Raw genomic sequence first — 10,590 nt, 5'->3', positions numbered from 1 at the left:
AGGCACACAGGCACACTCACAGGCACACAGGCACACTCACAGGCACACAGGCACACTCACAGACACACAGGCACACTCACAGACACACAGGCACACTCACAGACACACAGGCACACTCACAGACACACAGGCACACTCACAGACACACAGGCACACTCACAGACACACAGACACACTCACAGACACACAGACACACTCACAGACACACTGGCAGACACACAGGCACACAGGCACACTGACAGACACACAGGCACACTGACAGACACACAGGCACACTGACAGACACACAGGCACACTGACAGACACACAGGCACACTGACAGACACACAGGCACACTGACAGACACACAGGCACACTCACAGACACACAGGCACACTCACAGACACACAGGCACACTGACAGACACACAGGCACACTGACAGACACACAGGCACACTGACAGACACACAGGCACACTGACAGACACACAGGCACACTGACAGACACACAGGCACACTGACAGACACACAGGCACACTGACAGACACACAGGCACACTGACAGACACACAGGCACACTGACAGACACACAGGCACACTGACAGACACACAGGCACACTGACAGACACACAGGCACACTGACAGACACACAGGCACACTGACAGACACACAGGCACACTGACAGACACACAGGCACACTGACAGACACACAGACACACAGGCACACTGACAGACACACAGGCACACTGACAGACACACAGGCACACTGACAGACACACAGGCACACTGACAGACACACAGGCACACTGACAGACACACAGGCACACTGACAGACACACAGGCACACTGACAGACACACAGGCACACTCACAGACACACAGGCACACAGGCACACTGACAGACACACAGACACACTGACAGACACACTCACAGACACACTCACAGACACACTCACAGACACACAGACACACTCGCAGACACACAGGCACACTGGCAGACACACAGGCACACTGGCAGACACACAGGCACACTGGCAGGCACACAGGCACACTGACAGGCACACAGGCACACTGACAGACACACAGGCACACTGACAGACACACAGGCACACTGACAGACACACAGGCACACTGACAGACACACAGGCACACTGACAGACACACAGGCGCACTGACAGACACACAGGCACACTCACAGACACACAGACACACAGGCACACTCACAGGCACACAGGCACACTCACAGGCACACAGGCACACAGGCACACAGGCACACTCACAGGCACACTCACAGGCACACTCACAGGCACACAGGCACACTCACAGGCACACAGGCACACTCACAGGCACACAGGCACACTCACAGGCACACAGGCACCCTGACAGACACACAGGCACCCTGACAGACACACACACACACAGGCACACTGACAGGCACACTGACAGGCACACTGACAGGCACACTGACAGACACACACACACACAGGCACACTGACAGACACACAGGCACACTGACAGACACACTCACAGGCACACAGGCACGCACACAGGCACACTCACAGGCACACTCACAGGCACACTCACAGGCACACTCACAGGCACACTCACAGGCACACTCACAGGCACACTCACAGGCACACTCACAGGCACACTCACAGACACACTCACAGGCACACTCACAGGCACACTCACAGACACACTCACACTCACAGGCACACTCACAGACACACTCACAGGCACACTCACAGACACACTCACAGACACACAGACACACTCACAGACACACAGGCACACTCACAGACACACAGGCACACTCACAGACACACAGGCACACTCACAGACACACAGGCACACTCACAGACACACAGGCACACTCACAGACACACAGGCACACTCACAGGCACACAGGCACACTCACAGGCACACTCACAGGCACACTCACAGACACTCAGTCTGTCACTCACACACTCACCGGGTCACACGTGGCAGCAGTGGGGTCTCCGCACGGCAGTGGGCCCTCTCCAAGACATGGGACACACAGCGCAGCGTGGGCCTCAGCAGCAGCAGCAGCAGGTCCCCCCAGGTCTCCCCCCCCCCCCCCAGAAGCGGCCGACGCCGCAGCACGCTCCCCGGACACCCCCGGGCAGCAAGCGAGGATCGGGGGCATGTGATTAGGGGGAGATCATGGGCAGGAGGCGCGCACAGGGGAAGCTGGGTTGGCACTTCCCCCTCCGTCCCACGTAGGGAGCGGAGGGTGCGGGGGGGCTGGATCGCGCGCTTGTTTTGGGCTTCCCCCTCCGTCCCACGTGGGGAGCGGAGGGGGGAGGGTGTGGGGGCTGGATCGCGCGCGGCGCTTGTTTTGGGCTTCCCCCTCCGTCCCACGTGGGGAGCGGAGGGGGGGGGGCTGGGTTGCGCGCGGGGCTTGGTTTGGGCTTTCCCCTCCGTCCCACGTGGGGAGTGGGGGGGGAGGGATGCGGGGGATTCTGGGTTGCTGGGGGGAACAGGCAGCGCAAATGGCAGGACACTCTGCTTGCCCTGTGCACGCGCGCCGGGACCACAGGATTTGCCGCCATTTTTTTAAACTTTTTTTTTAACCTAATCAGGGAGGGGGATTATTTATTTAAAAAAAAAAAAAAAAATTGGCACGAGCAGGGGAATTCATTGAGCTGCAGCACGGGTCGCCAGCTGCCTAAATCCACTCGCAACGGGCGACAGGTTATCATTATTTGTCGAGCACTGTATATATATATATATATATATATATATATATATATATATAATACAGTATATACACTATATACACTATATAATTTGTGTGTGCTGGGAATCTTATTGCCTGCATAAAATATTTGGTATATTTTAGTGTTAAAAATGCCTTCAGGAACGGAACCTTTAATTTAAACAGTGTTCCTATGGGAAAACGTGTTTCGCTTTAAGACGTTTCTCTATCCAACGCCATTTTGAGTAACGCATTGTGTCGGATAACCGAGGACTGCCTGTACAGTTTAAGGTTCTAGTAGCTGCATGTGTCCTGGAGGAATGTTGCATTCTCTGATTCCATTTAATAGAGTAATGTAGCAATTCTTCACGGATGAAATGATGGTGCACTGCGCTTCTAAAACCAGTCTTTTCAAGTGTCCGTGTCTTCAACAAATAAAGGTGGCTTGATTGCAAGTCTTTCAGAGCAAGTGTTGCCTTTTCTCGTTCTTTGCTTTTACAGTATGTCTGTAGTCTCTTTATTTTTCATTATTTGTGTAGCTATATTTCAAAGTGTCGGCTCTTAGATTTAAATTCTCTGTTGCCCTTTCTTTACAACTTTGACAAACCATCATATAATTCCCAATTGTCAATATAAATTATTAGTGGGAAATATTTGTGCTTGGCTTTATATACATGTTTTGTGTTACCACATTGCCACATGTTTTGTGTTGCCAAATGGCATGTGTTGCCATTTGGACGGTAGTTCTGATTGTTGTGGAGTTTAGGATGCAATCAGGGAAACAGTGAATGAGATTGAAAAGCAGCTCCCTGGTAATGCCTAGAAGCTCCATCCTGTGGCCAGTTCCATAATATCACTTTCTCTCCTAGCCCTTTTCCTCTATCCTACTGCATATGCACACACTACAAAATAACATATGTAGGAGTCCTTTGTGGTAAGTTCCACACAGTTTGATCAATTGCTGTCTTCCGTTTTATCTTCTGGTTTTACAACTCATGAAACATCTAATAAGAACAATGTAATTTATGTTCATAGGTTATAGAAAAATATTTTTGTGTGGTTGAAACCTATCCCAGCTTCAAATTGAAAAGTCAGTATAAGCGTCCTCACAGGGATGATACCAAAAAGGTCTAAGCAGCTGTCTTTTGGTAGGGTTACTGGCTATGCACTTTAACCCATGATGTACTGAAAAACTGTGTAATCCGGAAGGCATAAATTTATAGGGCTCCAGGTTAAAATAGATTTGATGCAAAAGGTGGCCGTGGGTCCTCATTTGCATGTTATTACCCAGAATCCCTTGCGGCAGTGGAAGCATTGTATGCCAAGAGATAATGGTGAAAAGGAGGGTTGCACACTTGTCGGATACGTGTATGTGCTCGCACGTGATATTTGTATTTGCTAGCAAAGTATTTAAAAATCTGCTAATATACTTTCCCACGCAGAGTCTGAAACAATGCCTGATGAGGAGTCTAACCCTAATGTTATTGCATGCAATGATTTTTTAATGCAAAAATATACATCACTTTTCTAATTATTTTTGATACAGACTGCGTTGTATGGCAAATTAGTAGCCTCCAGACAGAAACTAGCAAGTGAGAAGGATGTCCCACCTGCTGTACTAGCTACCAACAAGATACTAGTGGACATGGCAAAGATCAGGTATAGTAAACCTTATTCCTATATATGTATAAGACGTATGTAAGAGCTATAATCGTTGTAAGAACCTTGATACAATAGGAGCTTTTAGGTGTTTTTATTGGTGCCTTCATTCTTAGAATTTTGTTTTTTTTTCATCTAATAACATTTACTTTCCATCTGTTTCGTCATTTATAATATAAATATAAACCATTTAAATCCCCGTCCAAAATGTGTCTACAAATACCAGATGCTTCTAAAATGACTATTTGCCTGGCGTTACAAGTTTCTATCTGCTGGCTCTGTCCATAAATGAAAGTGAAATTAGGGTGGATAAGCCCTGGAATGAATACACATAGTGTTGGTTTCCTTTTAGAATTTTAGATTGCAAGGTTCATGGCCTGTTTAAAACACCTAATTATGCTAATGATGGTGATTATAAAGGCAAATGTTTTGTTCATTTCACCCCATAAAGCTTTTTTCTGACATTTCAGTCAGAGAGGAAGCAGATTTTTATGAGTCAAGGAACTTGTTTTGTGAGAGCTGCTGCTTTCAGCTTTGCATGTTCCCAGCTGTCTGTTTTTTTTTTAAAAAAAAGCAGGCATCAACATGACCGTCATCACACTAATGTACTAAGTGTATATTTTAAGTCTAGTGCTTAATTGCATGTTTTACAGCATGACCTTTAAATGCTGTTAGTTTATATATGTGAACACCTTTATAGATTAAATTGACAAAACAATTTACAACAGTGTCCTGCATATTTTTTTTTTTAACTTTGTTCAAACTGGTCTGGTCTGGGAAGCAGAGTATAAATTGCTATTTTGCAAACCCCAAATTCAGCTGTCAGAAGTGTGAGATACCATGGCAATGTAAAATATTACAGATCTCAGTCATACAATCCAGTGGACAAATTTGCCAGATTGTTTTGCAGTGAGTGTCATTGCTCTTCGACCACTGGACTTCCTTTTCATTGTCAAAGCAACAAAGTTGGTTGCAAGGTGCGTGTTCTTGATAAAGCAATTATATATACATGTACTTTTTTTTAATTTATTTATTTTTTATTTTTCTTCCTGACGGCATGTATTACCAGTTACAGTTCTCCAGAGATCTACCTAGTGAGAATAATGAGCATGTATTAAAAAGCTGATTTATTATAATTGCTATTGGTTTTTGCACATAACACAGTCCTTATCTGTTTCACCAAAAGCAGGAAAATATAGAACTCTGGCATTGAAGGGAGTAACTAATAAATGAGTATGATTGTTACTGATAATTGGTAGTCATTATAACAATGAGGCCATGTTTTTTGAAGTGAAACGTCTTTGCTGGCACCTACAGAGTTTTGGTGGGAAAAATCTCTTGGCTGGTAACGAAAATCCGTAACGAAAGTGACATAATGGGCTGGTGAGGCGCAGAAGCGGACGTTGTACTACGCATGCGCAGAAGCAGCCATCGTACTTTGCACACGCAGAAACATCCGCTGTACTCCGTACATGCGCGCGCAGGAGCATCGGAGCGGCGCAGAAGCATCGGCGCGCATGCACAGAAGCAGACCTGGCCTTATTCCCTCCTTATACATTACTGTTGGAAGTACCATAATTCACCCAGTAGCCCAAGCACGCTGCCTAGGGGTCACACTCGACTCCTCTCTCACATTCTTTTCTCACAATCAAAACGTTTCTAAAACCTGTCGCTTTTTCTTCTGCATTATTACAAAGATACGCCCTTTCTTCTGCTGCTCGTCTGCTAAAACTTTGACTTAGGCCCTCATTCTCTCCCATGTTGATTACTGTAACCTCCGGCTCTCCGGCCTTCCTGCCTCCCACCTGTCTCCTTTACAATCTATACTAAATGCTGCTCCTAGAATCACTCTGCTCTTTCCTAGATCTGTCTCCTGGCTTCCTATCAAATCCCGTATCACACACTCAAGTCTCCTCCTCACTTTTAAAGCTTTACACTCTTCTGCTCCTCCTTACATCTCAGCCCTAATTTCTCGCTATACACCATCCCGGCTCTTGCATTCTGTCGCTCTACCCCTTTTGTATTCAAAGCCCTCTCCCGCCTTAAACCCTCCTCACTGACTGCCCCACACCCTGGAATGTCCTTCCCCTCAATACCCAACTAGCACCCTCTCTATCCATCTTTAATCACCCACCTTAAAACACACCTGCTTAAGGAAGCATATGAGTAGCTCGATGGCTGATAATTAACACCTCATACAGTAACCTTGGCCCCTTCCAGACGCACTTACCAGAATGCCCTCCTACTGTCTCTGTACGTTCTTCCTACCAACCAATTAGATTGTAAGCTCTTCGGAGCAGGGACTCCTTTTCCTAAATGTTACTTTTAAGTCTGAAGCACTTCTTCTCTTTGTGTTATTTATATCTTATTATTTATATGATTGTAACTATTACTGCTGTGAAGCGCTATGTACATTAATGGCGCTATACAAATAAATACATACATAAGCATCTGCGATACGTGCCCAAAAGCATCTGCGGTACACGCGCATGTGCTGAAGCATCTGCGGTACACGCGCATGTGCAGAAGCATCTGCGGTACACGCGCATGTGCTTCAGCATCTGCGGACCAGCCATACTCTGCATGCACAGAAGTGGAAACATACACCACTGTTACCAGTGGAATTCCAAGCGACTATAAATATAGAAGTGCAAATAGCAAAAAAATTATAAATGTGCCATTTATAATAAAAAAAGGCAGAAGTGGATAACATGAAAGGTGTGTACACATAACACATGAATTGTATATAGATTAATATAGTAACTGTAATGATTATAAAGATACAAAAAAACGGGTGTGCCCCGAGTACGTGCGTTCTAAGTCAAACTTTTTTGCGTTTTGTCACTGAATTTGTGTGTTTGATTTTTATGATTTACATTGAATAAAAGACTTGAGAGTAACGGCATTTAGATAGTTTGCAATCCAAAATATATGCATCTTATGGTAACGAAAGTAAGTCAATTATATCATGTATTCCAAGTGATCGTATGGACATTTCAACACAAAAATAAATAAAATAAATTATACTCAAGTCTCTTATTAAATGAAAAACATCACCATCGCAAATACAATTTCTGTGACAAAGCACAAAGAAGTTTCACTTACAATGCGTGTGCTCAGCACACACACTTTTTTTTTTTTTTTTAAACCTGACTACTTGCCAATCTTAATTCTGGGTTCTGTTTTTCCAAAGGCCAACCACCATTGAAAACATGAAGAAAGTGGATGGAGTATCAGATGCCAAGTCGTCCATGTTGGCTCCCCTTCTGGGTGTAATTAAGGAGTTCTGCCTTGCTAACAGCTTGCAGGTAACTATAAACACAAAACTGAGGCCCTCCCTAATAAGATACAGTAAGTTGGAGGAAACCCAACTGACAGACACTAATAATAGTGATGCATGCCCAGGTGAAGAACACATCAAACACATGGTAAAATACTGTCCCGAATCAATAATGCTGCTCAGCCGGTAATGGATCTTCCCTTGATCCTCAGATAGCAATAAGAGCGCAAAAAAGAAGAAAATAATAAGTGCAGTTAAATAATTGGTGACGGAAACCATACACAGTGGTTGATGTCAAAAAGCATCACAATGGCATGCAAGGGGAATAGGGAGGGAGGGGGGTGGACGACAAAAGGATGGGTGTATGGAATATTAAAATGAATATGATAAATAACACTCACATGGCCATGTGAGTGGTGTACACAACACAAGTCTTGACAGAAAACCTCTTTCGTCTGTCTTCTGGTAATGGAGCAGTCACTCTCCGTCATCCAAGTAAACCACAACAAGGCGATAAACAGCCAGATTTGTAGAAAATGCAATTTATTTAAACAACAACAAAGTAATAATCAACTCACACCCGCTTCAGCTATTCGCTGCTCTCCGTTTCACCCTGGATGTAGTACGCTCCTACTTCAGCGTCCGGCGAGTGGGACTAAAGCTAAGGGATTACAGAGAACTACGGTAGCTGATAGGGGACAAAATACCTCTGTCTCTCACGATAGAACAACGCGTTTCGCACGACTATGGTGCTTCAACAGGTTCATGTGGGTTGCTAGGTGAAGGGATAGATATACAGCTATAGGCTGTTGTAACCATAGGGAGCATTGTAGTTTTGCAAGGGATTGCAATGTACTTTGTCATATGTATAGCCGATCCATTGAACTATGTTTTGTCACATTTTTCTATTTGTTATTGGCTTAAATTATGGCAATTTTCAAAATGTTAATGATACAATTGTAATGGTGCATTTTTTAAATCATTTATGATGATGACCACTATCACTCTTTGATTTGGAATGTGTTCTAATTCAGTCTCAACTGTACTTTTCCTAAATAATATATTTAAGTGTATTTATTTACCTATGTCAGCAATGGGTTCGAAAGGTTACCTAATGTTTAGCAACTTTGTATTTTACCCTTTATGGGCTATATGTAATAAACTACTAATGATTTTTTATTAATATTTCACCATTGATTGGTTTTCTTTAGCCATGTTAACAAGGGTCCATGCATAAAGTTCAGCAATTTTTAATGTTACCCTTTATGGGTTATATGCAACAAATCACTAATACAATTTTTTTTAATCAATATTTCATAATTGATTGGTTTTCTTCAGCCATGTTGACAAGTGCACTTGCATATTGTTCCTTTGTATATCAGAGATCTGGTATTCTGTTCACCTCAGATTAAGTTGTGTAAGTGCATGTTGGTAGTTGACACACTCACAGTCCAGTCAATTTTATGTGTTTTAAATTCAAAGCATCCCTTAGACACTTCACCGTTTATTCTTTTTTTGATCTTAGCACTTATTTTAATTACAAGGGAAGTACTCTTTTTTTGAGTGTGCAAAACCTAACTATCACATTCTTCATGATGTCTTAGGATGTTTTGTTTTTTTTTTTCATTTTTGCTATCTCCCAAAGGTAGCACTCCTATCAACTCTAATTAGGCATTATCAGGGTAATTGCGAATGAGATTTCTCTAACCCCTTGGCGCACCTGATGGGTGTAAGAAGCTTGGCCAATCAAGTGCCGAGTGTCTATTAGAAGCCTTCACCCAGCAGCCCACATGAACCTGAGGAAACGCCGTAGTTGTGCGAAACACGTTGTTCTATCGTGGGAGACGGAGGCATTTTGTCCCCTATCGGCTACCGTAAGTCCTCTGGAATCCCTTGGCTTTAGTCCCACTCGCCGGACGCGGAAGTGGGAGCGCACTACATCCAGGGTCAAATGGAGAGCTGCAACTAGCTGAAGCGGGTGATATCATATGTGAGTTGATTTTACTTTGTTATTTAAATAAATTGCATTTTCTACCAATCTGCTTGTTTATCGCCCCGTTGTGTTTTACTTGGATGACGGAGAGTGACAGCTCCATTACCAGAAGACAGATGAAAGGGGTTTCCTGTCAAGACTTGTGTTGTGTACACCACTCACATGGCCGTGTGAGTGTTATTTATCATATTCATTTAATATTCCATACACCCCATCCCTTTCCCGTCCACCCCCCCTCCCCTTCCTATTTCCCTTTGCATGCCATTGTGCTGCTTTTTGATGTCAACCACTGTGTATGGTTTGCATAACCAACTATTTAACTGCACGTATTATTTTCTTCTTTTTTGTGCTCTGCCATCTTTGTGACTAGTTTGCAGGTAAGGCTGTTGTTTTATGGTAGGGTTCAATGCGTTCAGTTCAGTGGTGAGTAGAGGGCATACTAATCAAAGTATTTTCTGTTGTCTGCTTTCTTTGGTCCACCCACACACAGTTTAAAACTGGTATTTGTAGTGTCTAGCCTTAAACCGTACAGGCAAGTACTGTACCTTGAAGAGAACTGACTGAGGAAGACCAGATGTTATATGGCAGCCATCTTGGAAGGAGGAGTTCTGCTGTTGTAGCAGATAGACGCTGTGATTTACCTCAGGAGCTGCATAGAGCTAACTACTATGTTATGTTAAATACATTTGATTTATAATTACCTGAATCAAGCAAGTGTGCTTGGAAAAAAGTAATGAAGTTTTTCAGTATAACTGAGAACATAAGTGTTATGCATACAATCTGAAAGGAAAGAAAACTTTGACACCAATGGGTATCGCAGATAAAATCATCAATGAGGTCTCACTGAGCCTAGTCTCAATAGTTTTGAATATAACTTTGTGCTCTTTGTCTTTTAAAGTTCATTGTTGACACAGTAAGAGGGCAAAAGAATAACACGGTTGCACTTTACACTGTACGTTTAAT

General features: G+C 43.8%; 1 protein-coding gene across 6 annotated transcripts in view; it reads left to right on the top strand.

The window, feature by feature from the left end:
• The window catches only part of WRN (WRN RecQ like helicase), a 156,965-nt gene that overhangs the window by 108,952 nt on the left and 37,423 nt on the right, over nucleotides 1-10,590 (top strand). For 5 of the 6 annotated variants that reach the window (XM_075604019.1, XM_075604011.1, XM_075604001.1 and 2 more), the window contains 2 exons: nucleotides 4,242-4,354; nucleotides 7,548-7,662. In XM_075604019.1, coding sequence (XP_075460134.1) covers nucleotides 4,242-4,354; nucleotides 7,548-7,662 — 228 coding nt within the window. Of the gene's footprint in view, nucleotides 1-4,241; nucleotides 4,355-7,547; nucleotides 7,663-9,279; nucleotides 9,800-10,590 lie in introns of those variants that run through there. The other variant, XM_075604025.1, reaches the window with a different exon arrangement.

This window comes from Ascaphus truei, chromosome 1, assembly GCF_040206685.1.
Source record: "Ascaphus truei isolate aAscTru1 chromosome 1, aAscTru1.hap1, whole genome shotgun sequence".
In the NCBI taxonomy this organism is placed as follows: domain Eukaryota; kingdom Metazoa; phylum Chordata; class Amphibia; order Anura; family Ascaphidae; genus Ascaphus; species Ascaphus truei.
The sequence above is the reverse complement of the archived record's forward strand: the minus strand, read 5'-3'. Positions and strand labels throughout refer to the sequence as shown.